The sequence below is a fragment of the Coffea eugenioides genome, chromosome 4 (assembly GCF_003713205.1).
Source record: "Coffea eugenioides isolate CCC68of chromosome 4, Ceug_1.0, whole genome shotgun sequence".
Classification (NCBI taxonomy): domain Eukaryota; kingdom Viridiplantae; phylum Streptophyta; class Magnoliopsida; order Gentianales; family Rubiaceae; genus Coffea; species Coffea eugenioides.
Window position 1 is genome coordinate 2,751,448 of NC_040038.1, and position 27,821 is coordinate 2,779,268.

At 35.0% G+C, this 27,821-nt stretch overlaps 3 protein-coding genes and 1 long non-coding RNA gene across 4 annotated transcripts; 3 read left to right on the forward strand and 1 right to left on the reverse strand.

The window, feature by feature from the left end:
• The first annotated feature begins 8,079 nt into the window (after window positions 1–8,079).
• Window positions 8,080–8,740, forward strand: LOC113767446. Its single transcript, XR_003468015.1, has 3 exons — window positions 8,080–8,319; window positions 8,429–8,525; window positions 8,665–8,740. It is a non-coding gene; the product is annotated as an uncharacterized LOC113767446 (long non-coding RNA).
• A 430-nt stretch (window positions 8,741–9,170) lies between these two features.
• On the forward strand, window positions 9,171–10,511 carry LOC113767883 (UTP--glucose-1-phosphate uridylyltransferase 2-like). The gene is made up of 6 exons (XM_027312086.1): window positions 9,171–9,188; window positions 9,313–9,345; window positions 9,700–9,752; window positions 9,865–9,940; window positions 10,061–10,112; window positions 10,413–10,511. The coding sequence occupies exons 1-6, from the start codon at window positions 9,171–9,173 to the stop codon at window positions 10,457–10,459; spliced, it is 279 nt and encodes a 92-aa protein (XP_027167887.1). The 3' UTR covers window positions 10,460–10,511.
• Window positions 10,512–15,174: 4,663 nt separating this feature from the next.
• Window positions 15,175–21,334, reverse strand: LOC113768396 (centromere protein C). Its single transcript, XM_027312736.1, has 12 exons — window positions 21,057–21,334; window positions 20,525–20,733; window positions 20,355–20,443; window positions 20,108–20,210; window positions 19,872–20,020; window positions 19,094–19,722; window positions 18,896–19,006; window positions 18,707–18,809; window positions 17,298–17,383; window positions 16,535–16,625; window positions 16,334–16,441; window positions 15,175–15,645 (listed from the first exon to the last, which is right to left on the reverse strand). The coding sequence occupies exons 1-12, from the start codon at window positions 21,216–21,218 to the stop codon at window positions 15,536–15,538; spliced, it is 1,950 nt and encodes a 649-aa protein (XP_027168537.1). The 5' UTR covers window positions 21,219–21,334; the 3' UTR covers window positions 15,175–15,535.
• Window positions 21,335–23,558: 2,224 nt separating this feature from the next.
• On the forward strand, window positions 23,559–27,678 carry LOC113767376 (DNA-repair protein XRCC1). The gene is made up of 7 exons (XM_027311443.1): window positions 23,559–24,027; window positions 24,126–24,314; window positions 24,719–24,830; window positions 25,577–25,659; window positions 25,879–25,989; window positions 26,329–26,415; window positions 27,214–27,678. Exons 1-7 carry the CDS (start codon window positions 23,848–23,850, stop codon window positions 27,559–27,561), a joined length of 1,110 nt encoding a protein of 369 aa, XP_027167244.1. The 5' UTR covers window positions 23,559–23,847; the 3' UTR covers window positions 27,562–27,678.
• Window positions 27,679–27,821: the final 143 nt, after the last annotated feature.

The window sequence follows — 27,821 nt, forward strand, 5'->3', positions numbered from 1 at the left end:
ATAAGTAACGAATTAGGAAGTCCCCACCATAGCGACTCTTCTAGAGGATATTAATGTTGAGTGAGATATTTGTTCACTGTACCTTCTCTTTTGTATATAGGACAGGGAATAGATAAGCTCATAATCTTGCTCTAATGACTCTGCAGCTAATTTCTCACGTCAGATGGGATTCAAGCTTTCCCCTGTGGCTAGATGAGAGTACACAGGTAGATATTAACACGGCTGTCCTCTTTTGTAACTAGCACCATCCAATGTTTTATTGATACACAAAAAAATTTAAAAAAAGTTTTATTGATACGCATATCTTTACCATCCAATGTTTTGTCATACGTAGTATTAATTAGATAGCTGCAACCTATAGTCGACTCAAGTCAAAAGTTTTATTGATACACATATCTTTACCATCCAATGTTTTATGATACGTTGTGTTAATTGGATAGTTGCAACCTATAGTCGACTCAAGTCAAGATCAAGACTCCAATTTTCTTCATTTCTTTTATTTTTGATTTTTCACCTAATTTTCTTCAATTTCTTCTCTTCCTAATCATCCCTCTCTTCATCATCTCATCATTAATCTCTCAAATTCCTTCAATAAAGTTCAATTTTGTGCCTAAACAATATGTGTAGGTTTGATTTTCTAATCTATGATTTTTTTTTTGTTTTACTTTGTAGTTTACTAATTTTCTAAAGTAAGATTCTTATTTTCTTGGTGTCAAACTTGTCATATTGGTATAATTATAGTTCTTTTTTTCTTTGTTTTTCTTTTATTTTGCTTTGTATCTTCGCTTTTCTTTTAGTTTATTTTATTATAAACTTATTAGCAAAAGGACTATACTTATGATAATGTGTCTAAACCTTTATAATGGGATGTGCAAATTGCAGATATGATAAAATTAGCAATATATAATTTATTTTTTATTTATTTATGACGTCAAGGGTCAAAAACGATCAGTCCAATGGTTGAACTAGTGATCCGTGGCCTAGTGACTTTTCCGATTCAATGAACGGTCTCACTCTCTGGGTTTTAAACCTTGCACAGAACAGATAAATATGTCTTGAGTTCAATATTCATAATACTACTAAAAGCCTTCATGTATGTCACCTTGCCTATCTTTATTTAGAAATTCTAAATAGAATAGTTAGTGAATGTTGTCTCACTCAATATGATAATCTTTTAACATGCATTACTCATTGGACATGTATACCTTCTGTCTTTCATTATACTACATGACTAAAAATTTTGACCAAAATTCGATTTAGGATAGAGACTTGAACTTTAAAATGAAAATACTTCGTCTTTATGCTGGACTATTGACGTTAATACAGGAACCATCTGCATCTAACTAGTAAAATCGATTGGGTCTCAAAAGGGGTAGAGAGTCTTAACTATAGACACATTGTGTTAATCTAGTCACACGATCTTCGGCTTTGGTGAGATTGGCACAAAGTTGACCAAAACAATGGAGGGTTCTTTCCTTTCCCTCCCAGTGCCATAGTATTTTCTTTTTAATTTCAAAAAGAAGTGCTTGATGTCAGCTAAGTAGTATCAAATCTCATACTTATTTTTTGTGCTATAAAAGACCAAATAAAATAAAAGAAAAACGGAAAAGCAACTCTATGAATCCATATCCTCCATCCTCCCGGTAACGAAAATCATGTAAATTCAACCAGTCCCATCTCTCACGCAAATCTGCAATGGGAGAATTAATCACAGAAAACACATGCTGAAGATAGGGGTGTGCCAAAAACAATTGAAGATCCGAAAGCCCAGAGAAATCTGATCCAATTTTGCCAGATACTGAATCCGCAGGATCAAATGTGGGTCAAATGGAATGTGAATAGTGGCATCAAGCGGATCGAATCAAATTTCTCTTCCAATCATGAAAACCCCTAATTTCGTTTGCTACCTATCCCTGTGCACTTTTAAGCCCCTCGATCCCATTCATTTGATTCTACAAAAAGTCAACTAAAAATCCATCACAAAACCAAAAGTTCTTTCCCTTCTTTTATCTCATGCAAATGGGCTCCGTTTGGATTAGCTATTTTTTGGGAGTGTTTTGAAAAATTTTACTGTAACAAAATTTTTAGAGTATATTTTGGGTTTTTTTTAGAAAATATTTTGGAATATTTAAGAGTAGAAGAGTTTTTAGAATATATTTTGGAATATTTTTTAAACATTAAAACAAAATTTTAGAGTACTTTTTAAAAATGTTTATAATATTTGAAAAACTAATGAATCCAAACAGAGAATTTTACCTTTGGTGTAGAGCCAAGAATCTATGGATGGGGCATGACTCATCAGTGTTAAATATGAATACTTTATGAGTCTTCAAAAGAGTAGACATTGAATTTTTGTTATAAGACAATAGTGAAGGAAGGGGGGCAATATATAGTATTGAATCAAATATTTTAAAAAGAGGGAGAGAGAGGGAGGGGATGGGGAGGGCAATAAAAGGATTAAGAATTTTATACCAAAATTCTTCAATTTCATAGAGGTTAAGTAGAAGTTATTAAAACTTAATCCAACATAGTTAACTAATTTTTTTTTATAGGTGTGATGGGTGTTTGTGGTAGTTAAGATGGTAACCTAGTTGTGTCAGTAAAATTTTTTTATATCTTATAGAGCACTTAAGGGGAAGAAGAAAGTAGGATAGATGACGAAGGAAGTGAGGGAAGAGGGGGGAAAAAAGAAGGAAGTAAAGAAGATATAGTAGAAGATATTTCAAGTGGTAGAACTGGGAATACCCTAGCTTAGTAGCTAGCTAAATTAGCCTTGAATCTAGACAATGGAGTTGCATGGTGAGACATGGACGAATGAAAATTTCTTTGAAAAAAGTGTACCATAAGTATGATTTATCCCTGCAAAGTTTGGACCAAAAGAAACCAAGAAGTCCTAATAAAGTACCGCACAATCTACCAAAAAACCCCGTTTGAAGAGTACCTTATTCATCTCCCAAAAAACAAATCCCCAACAAAACAAATAGGGATGATATCAAGTATACCACTCAGAACAAAGGCACTAAAAGCATCAAACTTTGTTGTGTTTCAACCCTGTTTCAAACAACAAAAATAAAAGAAAAACACATGTAGGTGCTCCAAGATAGCTGCACAGATGCCTACGAGTCAACAGAAAAAACTGCAATACGTTTGCTTATTCTACTACTGCAATACATGCATTGTAAGGATGTAAAACAGGAAAAACATGACAGGTACCGAACCTGTGCAATAATAATAAATAAAACCTAACTACCACTAAAAGCAGTCAATAATCAATTCTAGTACTGGAGCAGGGACCCTAGGTGTGCAATGGGTTACTTGATTCACCATGTTCCCGAAGAATTTGCTTAATCCGATATACCCGAATTAATTATCTGACTAAATTCACTAACTAGCAGAAAGTGGTAAGCAGGGTCGTCTCCTCAGGGACTGGTGAGAAATTTATTTCCTTTCAAGTCAAAACAAATAGGGGATTTTAGAATGAAAAGCTAACTAAATAATTTAATTACAGAAAATAATTAATTAAAAGAAATAATTAAGAGAGCTCTAGCTAAGGGTACACTTCAGAAATGGTTTAGGCACTGATCATTGATTCCCAAATAATTCCAAAAATTATTAATAGATTGGTTATAGTTGTCATGCATGCGATAAACAACCAACCCTTCCTTAATTTCTCGATAGTTAAGGTACGACCGTTAACTATTTCTCTAACCCAAAAACAACCCCAAGTACGACCGTAGGATTTAATTTCTAGATTGTATTAATAATTAGAAAGGCCCAATCCTAACTAACAAACACGCTTCGAGGGTTTGTTTAAATTAGATCATACGTTTCCCTGACATAAACCCAATTACACCAGTTGCTACTGAGATAGGGATATTCGAACAATTACGGATTCAATTACCCCTAACTAGCAAAATAGCCTATATAAAGAATTAATTATTGCACACTAATCAATCATACACACGAGCTATAACAGTTAAAAGCAGAAAATATATAAATACCAATAAATAAAAGAAATAATTAAAAGCGGTTTAGATCTCACAGTAATTGCCGAACCAATTCATCAGTTGCCCCCTTGACTAGAATTAAGAAGCTAGTTCTCCATTGATGGAGAACAAGCTATTCGAAACTTACAATTGTCTCCAATCCGTGACATACGAGAGAGCCTCGTTTTTCTCTCCAATTGTGTTTTTCAAAAGTAAAAAGCCAAAAGCCAATAGTCAACATCAGCGGCTAGCCTTGTTGGTTTCTCCCTAATTGTCTTTTAGAAACCAAAACAAAAATCAAAGACTTAGGAAAGTGCAATTCCTTTTTCACGTTGATTCCACTCCAAAATTGAAGGAATTTCCTCCTCTCTTTTCGGCTAGAAAAAGCATAAAGAAAAGCTGATGCCCGGGCTGGCCATCCTATCATTTTCCTAATTTTTAGCTTTTTGAAACCAGATAGACTTCCTCCTAATATTCCGCCAATAATTCACGTAGACTCCTTTTGAATTGGGAAACTCTTGAAAAATCACATTTTTTATCTCTTTTTACTCCACCTTCCTAAAATTAGTACCAAATACCAAATATAAGTAGAATCTATCAATTAATACAATATTTAGAATAATAGAAGAGGAAAATAATTATAGAATTAATGACAAAAATGCAACCTATCAAAACAGCAACACACTTGTTCGTCAATCCAAGCATGCACTTGTAGGTTTACTCATCCCATGGCCATAACTCGATCTGATTCTCCTCTGCATCCACCTCTTCTGATTCACTGTCTGTATCCACCTAAAACACAAAAAACACACTGCATCAAAACTCTTTCAAACCACCAAAAAAGCAAATAAAAATAAAACCTCATAAGAGGAGTTTACCTTCCCCTCACATGGATAGTAAGTAGCAATAGGCCAAGAGATTCGCTTAATAGTATGAGCAGTAACTTGACTATTTCTATTACGCCATGTTGAGTACAAACCCGAAGTGCTTAACCTCCTTCCGAAACGCTCCTTGAATGCATCTCGGACAAGTTTTGTTAACGGACTTCGAACAGTGGATCCAAGTGAGCAGATGCAAGACCTACCTAGCCACTTGGCTAGGTAGTACAACAGCAGAACGTTGCCCCTCATCATTCATTAGGCAATAACACCTGTAGTTAGGCACAGACATCAACAACTTTCTTGTTTTTTATTCAATGTCTTCCAATTTTCTCCTGGCCGTCTCTATTTTTTCTAGTGATAGGTTGTACCGCAGGTGCAATAATGCAAACATTTGGTCACACTCACAGCACAAACCCTAATTTGCAACAAAACTTGAAATCAAAAAATGTTCAACTGACAGCGACTAGTAAAAATGATAGCGACCAAAATGATTTAACCCAAATGACATTAAATACTTTCCTTTGCTTGACTTCATACATCCACAACAGCACGAACCCTAATTTGCAACAAAACTCTAAATCAAAAAATGTTCAACTGACAGCGACTAGTAAAAATGATCGTGACCAAAATGATTTAGCCCAAATGACATTATATACTTTCCTTTGCCTGACTTCATACATTCGTAGGCAAAGATCGCAGCGAAGTGTAAGAGATGATAATCTTTTAACATGTATTACTCATTGGACATGTATATCTTTTGTCTTTCATTATACTACATGACTGAAAATTTTAACCAAAATTTGATTTAAGACAGAGATTTGAACTTTAAAATGAAAATACTTCGTCTTTATGTTGGACTATTGAAGTTAATATAGGAATCATCTGCATCTAACTAGTGAAATTGATAGGGTCTCAAAAGGGGTAGAGAGTCTTAACTATAGACACGTTGTGTTAATCTAGTCACACGATCTTCGGCTTTGGTGAGATTGGCAGAGTACTTTTTAAAAAATTTTATAATATTTGAAAAATTAATGAATTCAAACAGAGAATTTTACCTTTGGTGTAGAGCCAAGAATATATGAATGGGGCACGACTCATCAGTGTTAAATATAAATACTTTATGAGTCTTCATAAGAGTAGATATTGAATTTTTTTTATAAGGCAATAGTGAAGGAAGGGGGGCAATATATAGTATTGAATCAAAGATTTTAAAAAGAGGGAGAGAAAGGGAGGGGAAGGGGAGGGCAATAAAAGGATTAAGGATTTTATACCAAAATTCTTCAATTTCATAGAGGTTAAGTAAAAGTTGTTAAAACTTAATCCAGCATAGTTAACTAATTTTTTATAGGTGTGATGGGTGTTTGTGGTGGTTAAGATGGTAGCCTGGTTGTGACAGTAAAAATTTTTTATATCTTATGGAGCACTTAAGGAGAAGAAGAAAGTAGGATAGATGATGAAGGAAGTCAGGGAAGAGAGAGGAAAAAAGAGGGAAGTAAAGAAGATAGAGTAGAGGAAAAAAGTTTTGGCCTAGATCAATTTTTTTTATGGCATTTGATTGCAGTAATGACAATGTTGAAGTGACTTTTTTTTTTTTTAGGCCTAACCTCAAGTTGCCCGGTGATGTGTGTTAGATAGTAAATTATTCCCTGTGATAAAAAAATATGCAAATTACAAATGGTCAAATATGTAAGCACAATTTACTTTAGATGCATTTTTTTTATTTCATGTCACAAGAATTATTGATTTCTAATTTAACAAAATTTTGGTATACGACAAGAGTATTTGTAATAGTGGGTTTTGGAAGGAATAAATGAGGGATATTAATGGGTCTAGAAGAAAATAATAAATGAGAGAGATTAAGTAGAACTTTGCTAATGTGGAATAACACGGTTAGTGAGTATACTCGAGACTTTGTTAAGATCATTTTTACTATAGTTTCACTATATTTATTGAGGTCAAGTTTACATGAAATCCTTATGTGCCATTTGCGCAGGTAAAACCAAAGTTGAAATAAAATCAAAGTTGCTCAGGTCTAGGGGTGTGATCAAATTTTTAAAAAATTAGTTAAAAAATTTGTTAGAAAGTTGCAGAAACAATTGTAAGTTGTAAGAGTTAGTTAGTTGAGTTAGTAAGAGTGTATATAAATTCCTTTCTCTAAACTTGGGGTCTTGACACAATCACACTTTTTTCACCACAGGATCCTCTCTTCTTTCCCATGTGCGTAGATTGCTTTTTCACTTGTTAGATGCCCTTTCCTTACCCTCGTCACCTTCCAGACATCACCCTTTGGCTTTCTCATCTTCCTTGTTTTCTATGCCACAGTCTCGGATTCGCCACCAGGAGTAGCAAAGGAATGAGGTGAAGCTCCAGGAAAATGGGCATCATCAACAGCATAGAGGTCTTTTTGCTTTTTCTTCTTCGCTTTTCCCTTGTTCTTTGGCATTGCGGGGGGAGAAGGAGAAGGTTTCTCTCCAGAAAGGGGCTCTCCATCAATAACGGTTGCCTCTCCTTCATTAACAACAACAGTCTTTTTTTTTCTTCCCTTTCTTTTTCTTCTTTCCCTCCTTGTTGTACTTTGGCACAACAGCTGGCGAAGAAGACGGAGAAGCAGCAACACAACCTGTGTCACTAGTGGCAACAAAGGGAGCAGATCTCCCTCGCTACTTAGTAGCAAACTTTTCGAATCCGTAGGTTGCCAACAGATGTTCAGGAACCCATTCAACAGTGACACACATCTCCTTCTTGGCATGCTCTTCCTCCCTAAATGCCCTAAATAGCTCGGTGGAATTAAATTCCACTTGTTAGAAAGCATGCAATCCTTCATTTATGCACAAAATGAAATTCCATCAGCGATGAAGTGCATACTTGTTTACTCATAATCATAATGGTTTGCCAAGAAAAAATTGTTATCAACATATATAGTATAAGAGCCGAAGAGCTCTTACGACTTGGATGGTTTTCGTTGTCCTCTCACGTGCCGCACTTGTGAGTCACCAGCCTTTTTTTTTTTCCACGCGATGCGCCAGACGTCTGCATATACTTCCTCTCTAAGGTTTTCTTAAATTTCCTCCGCTGCCGCCGCTTTCTCTTCTCCCCTTCTCTCTTCGCCTTACCTTTATTCTCAGAAGCTCCGTCTCTTCTACTTTGTTTTCTCTTCTCCAAAACATTCGATCTCTCATTTTTTTTCTCTTTCTCTTGGTTTTGTGTTAAAACCTTCATTGCATTGAATTTTTTTTCACTTTTTTTAGGTTGCGACTGGATTGATTTTTAATTTCTGGACTCTTATTCTCCGTCTAAGATAGAGTTGGAAGCGCAGAAGCATCTTCCGCTGTTTGCTCTGTTTTTTTCCCTTTTTAAGGTACTACCTTCTTTATTCTGATGAAATTGGTACTCTTCCATAATAGCGTCCATGTCGATTTCTGGAATTCAAGGTCAACCCCTGGAGATCACTAGTAATCATTCTTCTCCTTTTTTGTTTACCAGTTCCTGTTCTCTTTTGAACATTGTTGGTATTTCTGACGAATTCTTTCGGGAATCTGGAATGCACCTTTGCCGTTGTAGACTACAGCAAATTGAAGGATACGGAGTGGATTTCAAGACAAGATCCTTACATTTTTCTGGAGTTCCAGCACTAAATTCCGTACCCGTACCCACACAGGTATGTAATTCTTATTATTTCCTCTTTTTATCTCTGTTTGATTGTTTTTTCAATTACTACTAATATTCGAGCTTGTAAGAAAACTCTCCATTTTGTTGCCTAACTATTCTATTCTACTGCTACTTAATTACTCATGTAGACAGTGGAAAAACCCTACTTTTGAAGAGAAATTTGTCTTCTCCTTGATTGAAGGGCTAAGGAAGGTCACTGTTGCTATTTGGAACAGCAATACCATTACCTATGATGATTTTATTGGCAATTGAAAGTAATAATGTATTCTTTAACTTTCTGCTTTTTGTTTTCCCTGTATTCTATTCATTGTATTAGTTTGAGTATTTGCATTTTGTTCTATACTTTTAGATGATTTATTATTTTTTTCCTATTATTGTTAATCTATTAGGGTTCGGCTGCAGAAAGTGCTTTCTCAGGGATTTGATGAAAGTTCTTGGCCACTCCAAACTAAAATCGGTAGGTATAATATACAAAAGATAAAAAGGGACAATTACCTGCCATATTCATTCTTTTGTAGGTTAATACATACTTGAACATTTAAAAATTGTACTTATGAGAAAATTGGAATAGCTACTCAAACTTGGTATATTTGTAAAATTTTGACAAGATTGATAAACATACTATATTGTTTACATGGCATTTTTCTTACCTGTATTTTGCTAAATGGTTTAAACCATGCCATGAGATAGATGGATATATTCAATGATGCACTGGAATGTTTTCTATTTTCATGCTTAATAGTTGCTATTAATTCATTTTCTATCTTCTGTTGCAGCTCCTAGAAATAGCTCAAGTTCTTGATGAACATGTGAGATTCAATTTCTTCTGGTTTCTTTACCTTTTAGCGAAATGCTTTTAACTATTGGCATACTGCATGCAATCTTGTACAATTTAAACATTGTCTCTTTAAATAACTATTTCTACATAAGAAGGTCCCAGGATTGATGTATGTAGGGGTATAAGCATGTTACATACAACCAGTTAGGTTAATCAGTATGGTTGTTTACTTAATGTGGAGTTAGATCCATCGATCTATTTAGGCAACTAAACAAGGGTATCTAGAATTAGCCCATTCTTGATGTAACATCTTTTTCTTGGGTTACACAATTTCATAGGCATCATTTTGATATTAAAGGATTATGCTGCTCCTCTTTTTTTATAGGTGAATGAATTCAAGTCGATAGAGAAGTTCAAAATTTTCAATTCCAACAACTTGTAAGTGTTATGCTTCTCATTTGAAGCTGAAATATTATTTGCTTCAAGCACTGTGGGCAATGCTTCCTTCATGGAAAATGCAATGGAATGATATATTTCTGCTATCATACAGATGGGTGAACTTGAAAGCAATCGAAAGACTTGTACAAGAAAGTGCATTGAAGATGGAGATTATTCCAAATCCAAAGGTTAGATGGGGTGAAAGTTCTTCAACTTGAAACTGCTGCTGGCGCTACAATAAGGGTACATTAACCTTATCTCTTGATATTCATTTTAAACATCTTTATTTTCCATTTCTTTCCATTTAGGTTTATCAATATGGCATTTCACATTCAGTCTCCTCTCTACCAACAACCAAAGGTAAGAAGTAAAATCATTTACTTTCACCCCCACCCCTCAATCAGTTCTTTGATCATGCTATTGAATTCTGTTTTGAATACTATATGAATTGCTATTTATTCATGCATTTAACCTTTACAATCCGACCTGTACACTTTGTCTGATGACGGCTATGTGGTCTGCAACGAGGCTAGGAAAAATCCAACTAACCCAACTATTGAATTAGGACCTGAATTTAAGAAGGTTGAGATTTTAAGCCTTCCCTATCTTTCTCCACAGGTTGAATTGTTTATATTGCTAATTGTTTTTTCACTTTTTTAGGTAGGCAACTTCTTAAGTCGTATCAAGTCTATTCCCAGTATTGTTGAACTAGATAGCCTGAAGATGAGGGGTGATGGTGGTTTGGATCTGGCATCACCCTGAAGGTAATACAAACTAACTACTTGTCTCCCTATTACTTTGTTTCCCTGTTACTCTGTTTCTGAAGCTTTATGGATGTATCTGTTCCTTGTAGATTTTCTTGTGACGTGGCAATTTGTGGTTGTACAGTGGTTTGTTATTTCTTATTTAGTGTCCATATGGCATATGCACTAATTTCTTCTTTTCTCTTTTTTTTCCCTTGTATTAAGGGGAAAGTGACAATAACTGCAAAACTTGGAACCAAATTAGAAATTTCAGACGAAGTTGTAATTGCTGATAAGGTCATATATGCAGCTGACTGCCTTAAAAATTTGGTTCACCGATTCAAAAAAAAAAAATTGGTTCATGGTGCATAGCAATTTGGCTTTACATTCTCTATCTATTGCCAGGTTATAAATGGCCTTGAGGATATTTAAGAGGTCTAATTCTCTGGAAGTGATGCATAGTTTTGCCATTTTTAACATTGAAAGAAACATTTGTTTTCTTTGTGCAATTTTTTTTTAAAGAGAAGGTATTGAAAATTTGAAAAGTGATTGAATACTTTTGAACTATTTAAAAAGATTATCTGAGAGATATTTGGTGAATTATGGTCCATAAGAAAGAATAATTGGCACTGAGAATATTTCAAGCAATAAAAGATGAAATCCCTTCAAAAGTTGTATAATTGAAATTACATTGTTGATGTTAAGTTCCAAATTTTGAACTTTAAACATCATCAACTCCAAACTTCATATTTATAGGGTGAAGTGGTGGTTTAAGAAGAATTATTCTCAGTTTCGCAGAACGACGTTGGATGTTAATGTAGAAAAAATTTAATCTGATTGAAAAATTCATTTGTAATAATCCATTGTTCATTCTCTTCTGCTTGTTATACATGTACTTAACCCAAATCATCATTTGGTTTTTTGTAGGACTGGTTCCGAAACTGAGCTTGCTCCAGTTGCAGTTTCAACAGGTTCTCATACTGATGCAATACCATATTCTGGGAAAAATGATGGGGTAGTTGGCATGTTGGGTACAATAGAAGCCATCAAAGTTCTAAAGCGGTATGTAGGCTAAATTGGCTTGACTGACTCTTGTTAGCCCTCTTGAGTTCTTAAATTGTACCATGGCCCGAAATTCAAGGTTGCAGTTGTTTGCTGCTCTGCTTTACCTACATTTTTCGCTTGTTCGATGGTTGGTAATTTTTTTACGGAGTTGGAATCTTAGAGAATTGCCTTTCCCCCCTACTCCATTATGTGTTTCTTGGATCCTTGCTTTACTAATGCTTTTGAGCTATACAATGGTGTTAATGCTAATTTTTTTCATCTTTTTTCCTTGTATGCTTTGTTCTTTTCCTGATGCTAAATATATGGCTGTGATTGTTTGCTGCTTTTTGATGTTTTGTCTTTTCTGGTGTTTTGTTTGATTTTCTTTTGGATTAGTCATAAGAGATGTTAAAAAGTAGGAATAAGTTTTTTGATATTTTGCCATGAGCAGCGTTGTTGAGCTTTGTTTTTCCCCCCTTTTATTCTTGCAGTGCGAATAACATGCTTTTCTTCCGAGCAAATGGAAATTTGAGCTATGCTTCTATGCCTTTCTGCACTCCACAGTCAAATATTTTGATGACATGGATGCTCTCTTTGACTATGCTATCAAGAACTAAACTGGTTGCTCAAGTCTCAAGATAATAGCTGACACTTGGGAACATGCCTTCCTTGGTCACCATACTGATAATCAATCACTCATGTTTATGCCTTCTTTTAATATCTGTAGACAACATGCATGAGCAGGCCAGCTTGTCAAGACTTAATTAGAAGAGCCTGGCAATAATTCTTACGAGTGGGTAGGATTTTCCATTAAAATTGATACAGCATGGTTGCTGAACACACTCTTGTATTATTATTTCACAATCTAAGAACTCTTGTATTATTATTTTGTTCAATCGAAAAGGAATGCAAAGACTGTATCCATAGCATTTTAATTTGACTGCTCAGCTCGGTTAACTCATAGTCAACTAAACATGAGAACCTAATCATTTTTTTTTTCAAGTTACTATAATCACAATTGGATCAATATTGCCGTGTATAATGAAGATGCCTCCTTATTTAGTTTAGTATTTTCCTTTTTTGTCATATGAAGCATAATATATACATATGGTCACACTCTATGCTTCTACACTAAAATGGAAAATAGCAAACTTGATTCTCATGCTAAACAAGTAATGGAGTGAGATAAAAGAAGAATTACTCAACTTCCAGCTAAAGCAGCTCTATAACTCAACATTACTTCTTTTTTTGTCCTATGAAGTACATTATATATTCTGATCATCACATAATATGTTTCTCCACTTCATGAAAAATGTTGAACTTTATTCTCAGTCTAAACAAGCAACACAGTAAGATAAAAGAAGAATGGAGTGAGATAAAAGAAGAATTACGCAAGTTCCAGCTAAAGTAGTTCTATACCTCAGCATTACTTCTTCTTTTGTCTTATGAAGTATAATATATTCTAATCACCACATCATATGCTTCCACGCTTCATGAAAAATGCTGAACTTTATTCTCATTCTAAACAAGCAATAGAGTACGATAAAAGAAGAATTCACCAATTCCTATTTTCCACTCCTACTTATTCATGTATATTTATATTTAGCTGTGTACACAAATTATTAACTGACAAACATTTTTGTTCCATGAATCCATATGTCTAAGTGGGCATATTTTCTGTTTATCCCAACGCGTGTAGCGCGTTTTATGCCTCCTAGTTCATTTCAAAATGACGAGAACAAGCGACAAAGCTTTGGTTTTGGTCTACCAACTAGTAGGTATATATCTTTAATGCCTAGCAATTGACTCAAGACAGAGAGGGCAAGACTTTTCTCATGACAGTTTAATCCACCATTAGGAGTAGCTGACTAATGTAACTCCCTCTATCAAGTACGGATAAATTCAATTTAACCTTTAAACAACATGGTGTCTTGCCGTATTCTTAAGAGACAAGGCCATGTCAGGAATTTAAAATTTTTTCAACAGATTGAAGTCAATTCAGGATTACAGCGAAGGCAAAATTACCTAAATCAGGCAGGAAAGGTATCAAAGTTCCAACCAATGATAAAACGGTAAGAAGAGATGCTTGATAAAATGGGAATGATGCTAAATGTGACAATAGTCCAAATATCAACCATTTAAATATTCCCTTGAAATAGAGAACAAATAGCCTTTGCTCCGTGATGTCATTAGCATTTCCACAATGACCTAAAAATTTGGAAAATGATATCGAGAACAGGCATTTGCAATGTAATAAATGTCTAATTCCGTTGTAAGTTAAGCAAAACTAATCCATTACAGGTCCGTTTGATTCGTGGAATAACACAAGATTGAATTACTAATTCTATGTAAAATTATTACATTGGATTACAATGTAAAATTATTACATTGTAGTAAGAAGTCCACTAGATTGACGCAGGTACGAGTTGGGACTCGGAAGTTTCGAATTTTGACCCTCCAAAATTTTATGCTAAGCCCATTGTGAGGTGATTTCTATCATACCATTCTTCTTTTTTTTTTTTTCAAGTTTACTACAATGTAATAATTCCTCTAGCAGCTAGTCAACAGAGGAAGAATTTTGTCACAGGCCGGACCGACGACCGAATTAGTTGGTCTTTAACTAATAAAATAACGTGAATTAAACAAGTAATGACCCCACATTTTTATTCAAATTGTATTCCATGTAAAATTAGTGGACTTCACAATTTGATTTGAAACATTTTTCATTATGTGAAAGACTAGACTGTAATAAAATTTTGTTCATTTGGATGGGACTATTTAGAAAAATAGGAATTTGTCATTCTCAATATAAACACACACAAAAAAATATTTCATTTAAACAAATTGCTAAAAAAAATTTAGCCACTTTTTTTTTCATTTCGTAAGATCACATCACAAAATAGGTACAATAGATAATACAAAACTCTTGTTTTGATGTGTTTATTGGCCTTCTCGAAATCAAATTATAATTGAATTGTTTAGAGAATGTCAGACCAAAATCAAACTTTTAATTCATTTTTAGTTGGTGTTTGGTCCACCATTTGTTTGGAACAATTTAAGTGCCTAACTAAAATATTGTAGTTGCACGGCTTTTTCCCTTTGGTTTCTTTGAACTTGGTCCTTATTTATTTATTTATTTTGCTCCCATACAAAGAGTTAAGTCTGCCTGTCAAACTCTTACTTAACCTTATTTAATAACCCAATTCAACATTTAAATTTAATGAAATCACATCTTAACATATCCAGATCGTTTGACAACTAAAAATTGAACATCTAAATCAATTAAGTAACATTGAATTTTCTAAACAAAACTTACTCTCAAAATTAAGTGATAAGTTATTTACTTATCACTGAATGTAATATACACTCAAATATATTAAATTTAATGTTTAACAATTCAACAACTTAATATATTCAAATTTCAGATTTCAGATTTCAGTTTTATCAAATGGACCCTTAAAATTTTTAAAGAGTTGAACCAACCCAAATACTATTTGAACTCTATTTTTATATAATTCGAATAATGTTAGAGGTTAATCGTTTGTTAAATGCACCATAAGTGGTGTATGAAGCAAACACTCTATTTAAAAGTTCATAATCCTCCAAAACGGCATCGTTCAGCAACTCGTGTCTCATACAATGGAAATTTAATATGCACATCATATAAACTGTAATTTAATGATAAAGTACAGTGAAACAAATCTCATACCGTCGTAGCTACTTGACTGGTGGGATAGCCAATATGATAGGGTGCAGAGGTGGCAATATCCTGTACTCTTAAACAGCAAAACAGCGACCAAGTACCACCACAGTATGCCCCATCAATAAAAAACAAGCACAAGATGCATGAGGTTAGAAAAAATTCTAACCTATCATTACATCAACTCAGACTGTTGATAGCCACTACACAATTTGAGGAGAGAGATTAAGCCAAAGCAAATTCTGATTGAGACAGAATACATCCCTTTCCGAAAGAATGTTGGAATGAAGCTAAAGTCATAGACGAGCTGCAACTTCAAGAATCTCATTCGGCACATAAGATTTCACCTTCAATTGTCCATCACCTTTAGCAGGAGATATGTACTTCAGTCCGATCAGCTTCACACCTGCAATGGCATATAATCCCAGTCAGCCTGTTTTGCCTCAACTGTACTGTAATCATGTCAAAATACTTGATATATAGCTTTTGTAGCTTCCGTTGACAATTTGAGAAAAAAGCATTGCTGAGAAGGTCACCCTATACATCAGTCTGGTTTTCTCGCCAGCATTATTTATTGGTGGATAGCAGCACTGTAGGAGTGGGCTGAGGTGGACTGTTTTTTGACACTCAATCAGAGCCTTTGTATACACGTAAAAAGTAAACACAACAAAATGCCCAAAACCTTGTTTGGAATCCAAGTTTCTAGTGCAAAATTATGTGCTCTGAGGGAATATCTTCTAAAATATTAGATAGCCATAAGGCCAATTAAATAAAACAGGAAAACAGATGATAGAAACTATCTTCAAATGTTTAAAAGCAAATATGCAGCCATACAGAAAACTGCCAAATACGCTAAACAATCATTTGTACTTCTATGTAAACAGCACGAACAATCAGAATAAGTTGCTGTCCTTCAACCTCAAAATTCACTCTCACAGAACCAAAGCACAATGTTGGTCAATCAGAAAGACAAAAAAGAAGGGGGGAGGGGGTTGCAGAGTGAGCCAAGAAGACAGAAATAAAGCTTAACAATATACTAAAATTGAACACAAAAGGACTACGCAAGTGTTTTTCCTTGTGGCAGAGATACTCACTCTCATTCACACGACCATATAAAAATCTTTCGCCTTTCCAGTACTCTAAAGGTCTAGTCTTGATTCTCTTGCTTCTCCTTACCCCAGATTCAAATGAAGTGCCAGCTTCTGCAGAATCAATGAATATTTACACTGATTAAGACTAAAATTTATGCTATGAACAAGGAAAAGGCGTTTAATTAGTTGATGTGTGAACAAAACCTTGAATGCTTTTCCTACGAGCAAGTGCTTTCAATTCATGAATTTCACGCCATGGTCTTTTTGTCCTCCCTTGCTCCTTGGCTGGAAGGTTCTGTTGTTGACGATATTACACATGTATAACAAGTGAAATCAGTCGGGTTTCATCATAAAGCATAAGACTTGACAAGTCAGAGAGACAAAATTCAGCAACGCAGTCATGCTCCATGTCTGGTTGGAATATTTGCCATTTTCATGCACAAATACAGGAATATGTAAAATATCTTTTGTGACAAACACCAAGTATTCTTCTGTATACAGTGATAAACATCACAGAAACTCCTTAGGTCAAGTCCCATGAGGCTGAGCCAGGAGAAGTGAAGAAGCAAAATATGTAAGACCTTCAAGCAAAATGACAGGCTTCTTGCTCCACCAGAGAACCAAACATGGGCAACAGAAGAGACCTAAAATAACATCAGAAGTAGGATGGAAAAGAAGAGAAGTCCTGAATGTGATGGACGTCAATCTCCAATTGTTCAAGCTCATGAGTACTCAGTGCCTGGTCTTACAATTCATGTAAGCAAAAGTAGATTGCAGAAAACAATAAAAACACATAGGCCTACTCATGCGTCACACAAATTCTCACATCACAGCACATATTATTCCAACATACTCTGGTGTATCAAATGCAAATTAACTCACCAGATGCACCAAGGAATGATTCTCTCAGAAAAGTAAACCAACATCAAGTAACAAATAAAGAAAACATAAAGCAGTAAGAGACAACCTCAGAATTTTTCTTTGCATTAATCTCTGCTGTTGTTGAGGGAATAACTACAGTATTGTCTTCAATTGCAGCTGTATTTAGTTGATCTGCCATAAGATTAAATGGAAAAAGAAAGAAAAGATGGAATTATGATTATTGTTAATTATATCTTTCAGAAGGCAGAGCTTAATAAGATTAGCAATCCAAGATTATACCAAGTGTTAGTGCACAATATCTGCTATTTGCTGAATGCAAAGGTTGAAAAAAAAAACAAAAAAGAACTATTTTTACAAGAGAACAAAAGGAATAAAACAAACAGAACTATTTCAAATAGTTGTGAAGAAACTAGCGCAGTGTAGCAGGACAGATATTCTGTTTTCTTTTCCATTCATTAGGGAGGGACCAAGAGCAAAGACAATTAATCATCCCAATACCTGAATTGACAAAACCCAACTCAAATATGGAAACTCAAAAAAACACTAGAAACCATTTACCATGCAGCATTTTTGTGTCAAAATTTACAAATGAAAGTTCCTTAAACCATTATGAACAGTAACTTAGTTCTGTTACAGCAAAACCACTTGAAGTGCATTAATTAAATAAGAGAAATACACATGTTAACTATGTTAATCACACACCACAAGTAAGCTTATATGACAGAAGCCATTTACTATGCAGCATTTGTGTGTCAAAATTTACAAATGAAAGTCCTTAAATCATTATGAACAGTAACTTAGTCCTGGGACAGCAAAACCACTTGAAGTACATTAGTTAAATGAGGGTAATACACATGTTAACTATGTTACTCACACACCACAAGCATGCTTATATGACAGAGGTGGTTCCAGCGCAAGGCTTTGAGATACCAACATTTTAACAATGTCAATTCATTAAAGTCTCAATTTGAAGTTAAATCCTCCGTATTCCTGAATTATTTCATGCCTTCTGAAGGATGTATAAAAAGGTAAAATGAAAGAAAACAGATCAACTACCTCAAAGATAGTTCAGTTAAAAAACAACATTCAGCTCAACTAAAGCTCTTAAAGTAAATGAGCTATTAGCTGTCTAAAGGAATCATAGCATAAAATTCAATGACCGATGAATAATTTTTAGGTTTAAAATTTCTTTATAATAATCAGAGCTTTGCTCCTAATTCCAAAAAGGAATGTTGTGGCCAGCAACCTGTACTACCAACTTGTGGTTTATATTTCGTGTAGCCATTTACTTTACAAATGTTAAAGATTTCAAATATGTCAAAACACCTGACCAAATTATGAACCCTATTCAATTTTCCTTACTATTCAACATCTAATTGCAACTCAATTCAACTAACAAGAAAAAAATCCACTTGTAACTTTAATGTGTCAGATCAGGTTGTAGAAGATGATTTAGGCCAAACCAAGCCAAACACTAGAAGTCAAGGACCATACCAGAGAGAGGCTGACTTCCATGCATATTAATCATGACTGGTGATTTGTCCATGTTCGCATCTGGACGAGCAGGGATGGCAACTTTGGATTGTATACCTTCAACCTGCATTTAGGAATAATCAACAGATTCCAATCTGATGCTTTGACTTACATATAAGCATCAAGGCAAGAAAACCTGCATTTTGGTACCTCAACAGATGCATGCATGTGAAGACCAGCGTCAATACCAACTGGTGTGGAGTCATGACCATGGGAATTCGTTTTAACAGATCGTCCTGCAGATTCATACTTATCTCCATCCTGCACGTTTCAACATATAAGAGGATTAGGATGAAGACTTTATAGCCTTACCAAATTATGGCCTTTAAAATGTACAGCGAGATCTACTTTCTCTATTTGTTTGTCTGTTCCATCTGCTGAATCATTACTTTCTGCTCCCCTACTTGTGTTGCGCTCATTAGAGTTTTCAAGCAATGTTTCTGCACCCCTACATGTGTTGCATTCACTAGAGCTTTCAAGTAATGCACTGCCACTGCCTTTATCTGCCAAGTCAGTTTGAGATCCTGCTGGATTTCTAGGCTCCAATAAATCAACACTAAAAGGAGAAAACGGGTCCCTCAGTGAATTGGAATATGTACTGCGCTTTTTCAACAAAGATATTGAGGCAAATGGACTTTTTGGTGGGGTAGGTGAAGCTATAGGACTGATGGAAATCTCTGCTGCTTTTTCACAATTAACAGTTGTTTCCCCACTTAATGGTTTGACCAGATTAGATATGTTTGATAAGGTCTTCCTAACATTTGGGACCTTTTCTCCCAGTGCCATGAAATCAGTCCTCCCAATATCCTGAAAAAGAGGAACACATGTTTTGTCCAGATCAATAGGTTTGATCTTAAATCTTTCTTGCAAGAGAGACAATGCCTCATCCGCATCTAGATCTTGGCTGGTTCTTGAGATTAGTTCATCCAAAATGCCATTCACTCTGTTTTCAGTCATTGTTATTGATCCTGTAGAAACTGAATCATATACATTCATCAAATACAAAATAATTGGAAAGTATTGCACAAAAGTTAAGTTTGACGTTGGAGACATATTGTGGTAATTGCTGAAGGACGAAATTGTAGTACAATGGCATAACATTGTCACCCCAGTAAGCTCCACTTACCAGCCACATCTGTCTCTTGTGTTTCAGTGTCAGCAACATTACCAGGTGCACCCAGAAGATCCAGCCCCCCTGTCCCCTGGGACGATATAGGCTTGTCACCACTCTCCAGAAACACTGACGAATATCGATGTTTGTAACTGACTGATTTCCTAGGTTGGTAAAGTGTTCACTTAGTTGTATCCAATAAAACCAGATACTAGCTATGCAGAGATAAATTATGCCTCAAGGATATGTACCCTAAAATTCCAGGTCGACGAGGACGGTTACGAGTGGATGAATCATACTTATCAGAGTCATCCATAATTCCACCCTCCTGTCTTTGTATTTCTCTTTTAGCATCTGTAAATCAAATTTCATGCAAGATACCCAAAATGAAAAGAGAAAAGGGAAAACGAAGAAAGTCAGATGAGAAACAAACGATGGCTGGAGAAATCTTAATGGTAACTACGTGCAAATATGAAGAAGATCACAAACAAATTTTACTTTCAGCTTTCTCAAAAGCAGAGAAAAACTCTTCTGGATCCTGAAGGCGATCAATATCCCAACTTGGCTCCAAAGTCACAGAAGGCTTACTGTATGACACATCAGGATTAACCATTAATACGAATTTCTCAGGAGCAAAACTTAATAGGAAGCATCGCTACAAACTTTACTTTGTGTTCGGCTTTAGAGAAAATCGAGGCCGTGGACGACCAAGGCCAGGCCTTCTTTCTTGAGGCTTTTCATTGCCTCGTGGACGAAGAGCTTCTTTATCAATTCCAATGGATTTCGCAAACTTTTCAAACTCAGAGTTCAGAAGCTCTGGACCCCTATCAACAATAGCCTTTCCCGCATCCAAAAGCTTTTCAGGACTGCTTAATGCCTTCAAAACACAAACCATAAACAACAAGAAAGAAGGAAATTTTATTTAAAAAAGAAAAGAAAAGAAAAGGGTCAGTCGTGGTATAATCTAGCTTAACTTCAGCAGAAAATGCCGATAACCTTCACAAACAAAATTCAAAACTGAAAACATTTGACCAAAATTGAGCGCAGGCTCCCAGTAGACAATAAACATTTCAATCTAAAAAAGATCACCTCGCCTTAATCTCGTACAATTAACAAAAGCATAAAGAAAACATGAATGAAGTAATGCAAAAATGTAGAGCTAGGTAAAACATGATGGAAACTGTAATTGAGGTAAATTACCACGGATTTCATGAGGTGATGAACTGAATCCAGATCTTTGGGGTCAGATGGCATCGCGGGATCCGTCGGAGCCCTAACAATTGCTCGAGGGAACAAAGAAGGTCCAAATAACGACTGTAGTGGATCCACCGATTCGGATACCATCAGAGATTCGGTTGCCATATTTGTATCATCAGTTTAAGCACGCGGCTGAAAATGGAAATGGTGTGAGTTTTGAAGCAGGATAGAAATATATCACTGGTTAAATTTACTGATGAATATTGTCAGTGTGTGTTCTGTGTGTGGGAGTGACAGTAGTGTCACTTAAGAGTTGGCTGTTTTCGGTGGTCATGCTTCTTTTCGAAACTGGGGACGTGAGCGGGAGTGAAGGGGAAAATATTTTTGGATTGTCAGATATGCCCTCGGACGCATGTTTGGACAAGCCAAATTTGGTTTGTTTAATTTGTTTTCACAAATCCCAATCACCTTTTTATCTTCCCAATCACCTTTTTATCTCACATACATCACATCACAAAAAGTGTTACAGTAAATATCTCAAATAAATCATCCAAATAAACTCTTATCCAAACAGCTCGTAACATTTAATTGGGAGATGGGGGGAAAAACATTTAATTGGCAAATTAGATGGTGGAAAAAATTAAGGGTTAATTACATTTACCTCCCCTGAGGTTTGACCATATTACCAATCGATCCCTGTAATTTGTCCAAATAACGGTCTCACCCTTTGAATGATCAAACGTTTAACAAAAACCCCCTTAATGCCGAAAATGCCCTTATTGAGGCCATGTTGCATTAAAAAAAGAACATATTTTTATTTTATTAACCCTGAAGCAATCCAAAAAAATAGAATTGTTTTATAAAAACCATATCTTTGCTTCCATAAATAGTTTTGAATCAATAATTATTTTAAATCTTAAAAATGAATATTAAAAATTAGATAAATTGAAAGAAAAATAAAAAAAGAAGAAATTATTTTAATTCCTGAAGTATGGTTCAAATTGAGGAAAACATGCCTTGTGCTCTCCGCAACATGCCTTGAACCACAAATTCGAACCATACTTGAAGATTTAAAATAATTGCTTCTTTTTTATTTTTCTTTCAATTTATCTAATTTTTAATATTCATTTTTAAGATTTAAAATAATTATTGATTCAAAACTATTTATGGAAGCAAAGATATGATTTTTATAAAATAATAAGCAAAAACTTTTTTCTATTTTTTTGGATTACTTGAAGGTTAATAAATAAAAATATGTTCTTTTTTAATGCAACGTGGCCTCAATATGGGCATTTTCGGCATTAAGGGGGTTTTTGTTAAACGTTTGATCATTCAAAGGGTGAGACCGTTATTTGGACAAATTACAGGGATCAATTGGTAATATGATCAAACCTCAGGGGAGGTAAATGTAATTAACCCAAAAATTAAACATACACTAATCATTGCTGATTTTTTTAATTGTATTAAATAAATTTACCAAATATTGAAATTTCAAGCCAATTTTCATTTAGGTAGTTAATCTACAAATTTTTATCCATGGTCCAGTCTATTTGGTGCCTTTAAAACACCAAATAAGATATGAATCAAATATCATTTTAATCAGTAAACAACAAATTTAATCAACGAAAGCATTGCCAATTTATAGGGTAGATGGTAATTTAAAGCATTAATAATTAATTTAGTTTCCTTTTGAGTGTGTCTATTTGGTGCCCTTAGAAAAAAAAAAGGTAAAGCATTTAATCCAATTCAATCATTGAGATGTAGAGTCGAGCTGCTTTTATTATTTTTACCATACCTAGATACATAATTGCAAATATTAAATTCAGATTTACAATTAATCCATAAAATTCTACAAAGTACACAAAATCGATTGTTGTAATAATTTAGATATACAATTATAAATGTTAAATTTGAATATATAGTTGATAAATAAAGGGTAGATGGTAATTTAAAGCATTAATAATTAATTTAGTTTCCTTTTGAGTGTGTCTATTTGGTGCCCTTAGAAAGAAAAAAGGTAAAGCATTTAATCCAATTCAATCATTGAGACGTAGAGTCAAGTTGCTTTTATTATTTTTACCATACCTAGATACAGAATTGCAAATATTAAATTCAAATTTACAATTAATCCATAAAATTCTACAAAGTGCACAAAATCGATTGTTGTAATAATTTAGATATACAATTATAAATGTTTAATTTGAATATATAGTTGATAGATAAAATTCTATGAGTGCACCCATTTGATTTAGAAATTATCATACAAAGTATTTTAATATTCATTTGGATTAAGAAATTTGATGAAGAATGGATTAAAAAATTTGAAATCTATCCAAATGCTCTAATTATTATTTAAATTACTTAAGCAACATTTGAATTTATAATTCACGAATTATTAAAATATATTTTAAATACTATAATAATTTAATTTAAAAATTTAAATATCTCCTAAATAAACTTAAGAATTTGAATTCTTTCGTCAAATCTCTCGGTCCTATCCCAATCTCAAAGATTTGTGAGGCATTCGTCTAGTATTTTGCATGCCAGAAAGCTGGACGGTATTATAGATGACCGCTTTCTATGGAGAATTATAGAAGAAAAGCAATTAGGGTCGCCTAAGTTTCGAAGTCCTCACTTGACTTTGAGAATGCTCTACTTTCCCCTTTGTTTGTAATCGATTTTAATTTTCCCTTTGTTTGTAATCGAGCAGCAAAATTTTGTAATTCTCCCGTAAATAACTGATGCTAATTACAGCGTGCGAGAAAATTTTTTAAGTGTACAGCAAATAGCGCTTATGTCAGAGTCGAAGAAAGCAAGCTCCGGCGACGGCCGAAATAGCGCCGGAACCAAACGGAATCTTCCTTCATGGATGAGTGCCAGAGAAGAGAGAGATAGTTCAGGTGGTAAAAATAAGGAGCCCAAATCTTCTGCTTCCGCCTCAAATTCCGGTTCCCACGACTTCTCAAAACTCATGGTATACTACCGTTATTGACGTTTTTTTTTCCCCCATTGATCGTTGAATAAAACGAATAAAAAGAATAAAATTTTCATCCAAAACTCGCGTGATTGCAGGAAGGGGTGGTGTTTGTGCTATCCGGGTTTGTCAACCCGGAGCGGGCCGAGTTACGGTCTTGGGCACTTGAAATGGGAGCGGAGTATCAACCCGATTGGAATTCGAACTGTACCTTGCTCATCTGTGCATTTCCTAACACACCAAAATTTCGGCAAGTAGAGGCTGATTCTGGGACCATTGTTTCCAAGGTGATCCTTTTTTTTTGGGGGGGGCGCTTCCCTTACCATGCAAGCGCTTAATTTTTTGATATTCAGGAGGTGAAAAGAGACCTTTTAAACTTTATCTATTTGGCTTAGCTTAAGTCTATAGACATGTATGAATGTTATCCATATATTTGTGCAGCATTGTTACTTCCATCGTAGTATAGACTTTAGACCTTTTTTTTTTTTCTGGGTACGTTTTTTAGATTGGACTAATATAGAGGTAATGACCAAGACTCTTTGTAAGCCTGCAATAGTTGAAAATGCTCAAGAATCATGATTGTTCACTTTAAGGACTGGTTGTGCCGAAAATTTGTTGTTGTTTAATGTTTTCATTGGAATGCTACTCTATGAAAATGAGATGTTAAGATCATTATTTCCTTTTGCTGCAGGAATGGATTTTGGAGTGTCATGAGCAGAAAAAGCTTGTGGATATTGAACCTTATCTTTTGCATCCGGGCAAGCCATGGAGGAGGCAAAGTGTTCCCAATGAAGCCAGCAATGGTACTCGCTCCCTTGTATTCAATGTTGTATATATAGGTGCAAGTAACTGTTTATGGAAGTAATGGACATTAGTGACTTATAGATCTGCTGCAGTTCATTTTCTGATGTTATAATGGATATTAAGTGGGGATGGAGAGTTAGTTATCGACTTATCGTTTCTCTTGATTGCATCTATTACTAATATAGGTCAACTAGAAATCTACCAGAGAACAGATGGAAAATAATGTTACTGGTTGCTATCCAAAGTCCATCTGATCATTGTTTCATGGCTCCTGAAATAAGCACAAAGCCTCAGAAATATGCATCTTTTCTCCTCAGGGACCTGCTTATTCATGCTATGAGACTTGTCTAAAACATCTTAACTTTGGTAATTGATGTAATTTTAGCATGACAACCTGTAGGTGATGTTGTCTTTCTCCAAATTCAGTCAATGTTGAGCGGCTTGATATGTTTTTTACTTTTTACTTTTTTGGAGAATAATTAAAGAGCATAAAACGCAAGAAGGCAACCTCATTGTCATTTTCCATTCTATTATTTTCTAGCACATGAGACAAGTTTTATGTTTCGGGCTGATCCCTGATATTGGATTCATGAAATATGAAACACTAACATGGTTGGCAGTGATTAAGTTGATGTCATGATACTTTGTACAGGGCATTGTTTAATTTGACCATATACGACAAGGAAAGTTTTTGTACTTTGACCCACCTGCTTTCTTAAAGTTTAAACTGGCATATGACGTGCAGATTGTAGAGCAACTTCATCTCTGAAATTGCAGAAAAATGTGGAGAAAAGCTCATGTGCACTGCCTACTGATGGTGCTTCTGAGGTACACATTTTATCTGTGCCTGCTGGCACTACGTCGCCATAGAGTTCAAGTTAAAGAAGTGTTGAAGTTTAGTTCATATGACATATGGGGATAATCAAAACAAACAATATGGCTGGAAGAAATGTTCATGCAGAATAAGAGAAACTGTTTAGATTTATTATTTTGTATTACCTGCATACAATTTATCACTGATCTAGTGTTATGTCTTGTATGAAACAGGATCAGCCTTCTAACCAAGTTAGTGATTGTTTTTCTCCTTCTAGAGTAAAGAAATGGGCTAGTGATGATTTGACTAGGACGCTATCATGGCTGGAAAGTCAAGATGAGAAGGTATGTACATTCTACAGCTGGTTTTATCAACTTCAAGATGGTGGTATGGGACTATTAGTTCTCAGTATTTCTTGCTTAGTCTGCTTTCTAATCAGTTTCATTGCATATCACGGGCTTGGTCATCTTTCAAAAAAAGATAGTATGTTCTGTCATTGCATATTTTGTATTGCTTTTAATTGATCTGTCCAATTAAGATTGTAAGGTTTTTGCGTTCAGCTTGCATACTGATCTAGGAGCATTATATGTGTATTTGCTGTTTCTATTGTGGTTGGATTTCTCTTTTGCCGAAGAGTTGTGAAAGATCTTTAAGTTATGTTTTGAGTCAATCCATTTCTGCAGCCAGAACAGAGTGAGATAAAGAAAATAGCTGCAGAGGGGATCCTCACCTGTTTGCAGGATGCCATAGATGCACTCAAGCAAGGGCAGGTATGTTAACTTTTGATAGGGGATTCTGGGGTTATAATTGGACTACATTCTGGTTTATAGTTAAGAATTCCTGTCACTGTCATAATATACTGGTTGAATGGGTTATTTATCTAAGTACTGCATTTCATATCGGAACGAAAGAAAAATGGTGTTGGTTTTAATAGAGTTCCAAAAATATAGAAGCTGATTTCAAAGTTGATTTCTTGCAATGGACCTTAAGGTTGCTTTTTGGTTACGTCGTCCACAGATTTTTAAAGAAAAAGGAAGGCAGAGGGATATCTAATAAACATTTGGATAATTAGAAATGCAATATTTGGATAAGCAACCCTTGAAATGGCTGGTAGCATTTGTTTGTGTTATATGCAATATCGTGAGCTTCAAGTTGATTTGTATCAGTCGGTCATGTGTAGTTAGGTAGTGATTTGCTCTGTAATAAAAACTTCAGAGTTCTGATGAAAGGCATCTAGTGGTATTTTGTTCTTCTGGCACAGTAAATTTACTTGTGTGGTCTGTCAATTGTTGCATTGGCATTTATATTCTAAAAGTCAATAATTGAGTGGCAGAATCTGGGGTTCCTCCCTTTCCTCCTATCCCGTCAGTGGCATCAGGTTGGAAATTTTGGTGGTCAAACTACAATGTTTTATGTTACTCCATTTTCTTCCATGAGAGATATAACAAATTATTTCTGAGGGCAATATTTAATTTGCTAACTGGCAAGAAATGGTTGTTATCTTGGTGCAATGCTGATTTGAGCAAATGTTGTGTAGAGCTTTCTTCTGACTGATCTTGGTTCTTCAGCTTATCCTGCAAATAAATGAGCAGTGGGCCTGCGTCCCCAGGGTGGTTGAGGAGCTGATGAAGTTTGATGGCACCAAGGATGATTCAGCTTCAGTTAGCAAGAAATATCTTTGCAGACATGCTGTCGCCTGTAAACAGATTTATGAGAATGAGTACAGAAACTTGGAAGATGATTCATCTCCAAAGAAGAAGTCGAAGACTAATGACCATGGGAAGTGCGGGTATGAAGAAGGGACAGCTTCTAAGGGTGGCGATGCCTATGAAAGCGATGATACTGTTGAGATGACAGAAGAGGAAATAGAGCGAGCTTATAATACCATTTCTTCTACACTACTTGATGCTGGCTAATGTTAACGTTGTTGTGCGCTCTTGTTGAAATTTTGCTTGCCTTTTGTCATCTGGTCTCAGTTGCACTGATGAAACAGTGATTGGCAGTAAATACTTGGATTCCTCTCGTCTTCTTCATTGTTTTGCAATAGTAAATCGGTAAACTCCGAATTTTCTTTGCAAATTCCTGCATCATACGTCAGTCAGTATATACTTGAAAATGACGCGGTAAATAAATCACTGCCTGTTTTTGTACCATCGATTCAAATTTCAGTCGAAGA

What these genes read in the sequence shown, in the direction of transcription:
- LOC113768396 (XM_027312736.1), bottom strand. Translation starts at nt 21,218, where the DNA reads ATGGCAACCGAATCTCTGATGGTATCCGAATCGGTGGATCCACTACAG. An exon ending in CGTCGACCTGGAATTTTAGG is followed by an intron (nt 20,021 to 20,107) that starts GTACATATCCTT and finishes TTACCAACCTAG; the next exon opens with GAAATCAGTCAGTTACAAAC. An exon ending in ACAAGAGACAGATGTGGCTG is followed by an intron (nt 19,723 to 19,871) that starts GTAAGTGGAGCT and finishes TATATGATTCAG; the next exon opens with TTTCTACAGGATCAATAACA.
- LOC113767883 (XM_027312086.1), top strand. An exon ending in CTCAAGTTCTTGATGAACAT is followed by an intron (nt 9,346 to 9,699) that starts GTGAGATTCAAT and finishes CTTTTTTTATAG; the next exon opens with GTGAATGAATTCAAGTCGAT. An exon ending in ATTTTCAATTCCAACAACTT is followed by an intron (nt 9,753 to 9,864) that starts GTAAGTGTTATG and finishes GCTATCATACAG; the next exon opens with ATGGGTGAACTTGAAAGCAA.
- LOC113767376 (XM_027311443.1), top strand. Translation starts at nt 23,848, where the DNA reads ATGTCAGAGTCGAAGAAAGCAAGCTCCGGCGACGGCCGAAATAGCGCC. An exon ending in TCCCAATGAAGCCAGCAATG is followed by an intron (nt 24,831 to 25,576) that starts GTACTCGCTCCC and finishes TATGACGTGCAG; the next exon opens with ATTGTAGAGCAACTTCATCT. An exon ending in ATGCACTCAAGCAAGGGCAG is followed by an intron (nt 26,416 to 27,213) that starts GTATGTTAACTT and finishes TTGGTTCTTCAG; the next exon opens with CTTATCCTGCAAATAAATGA.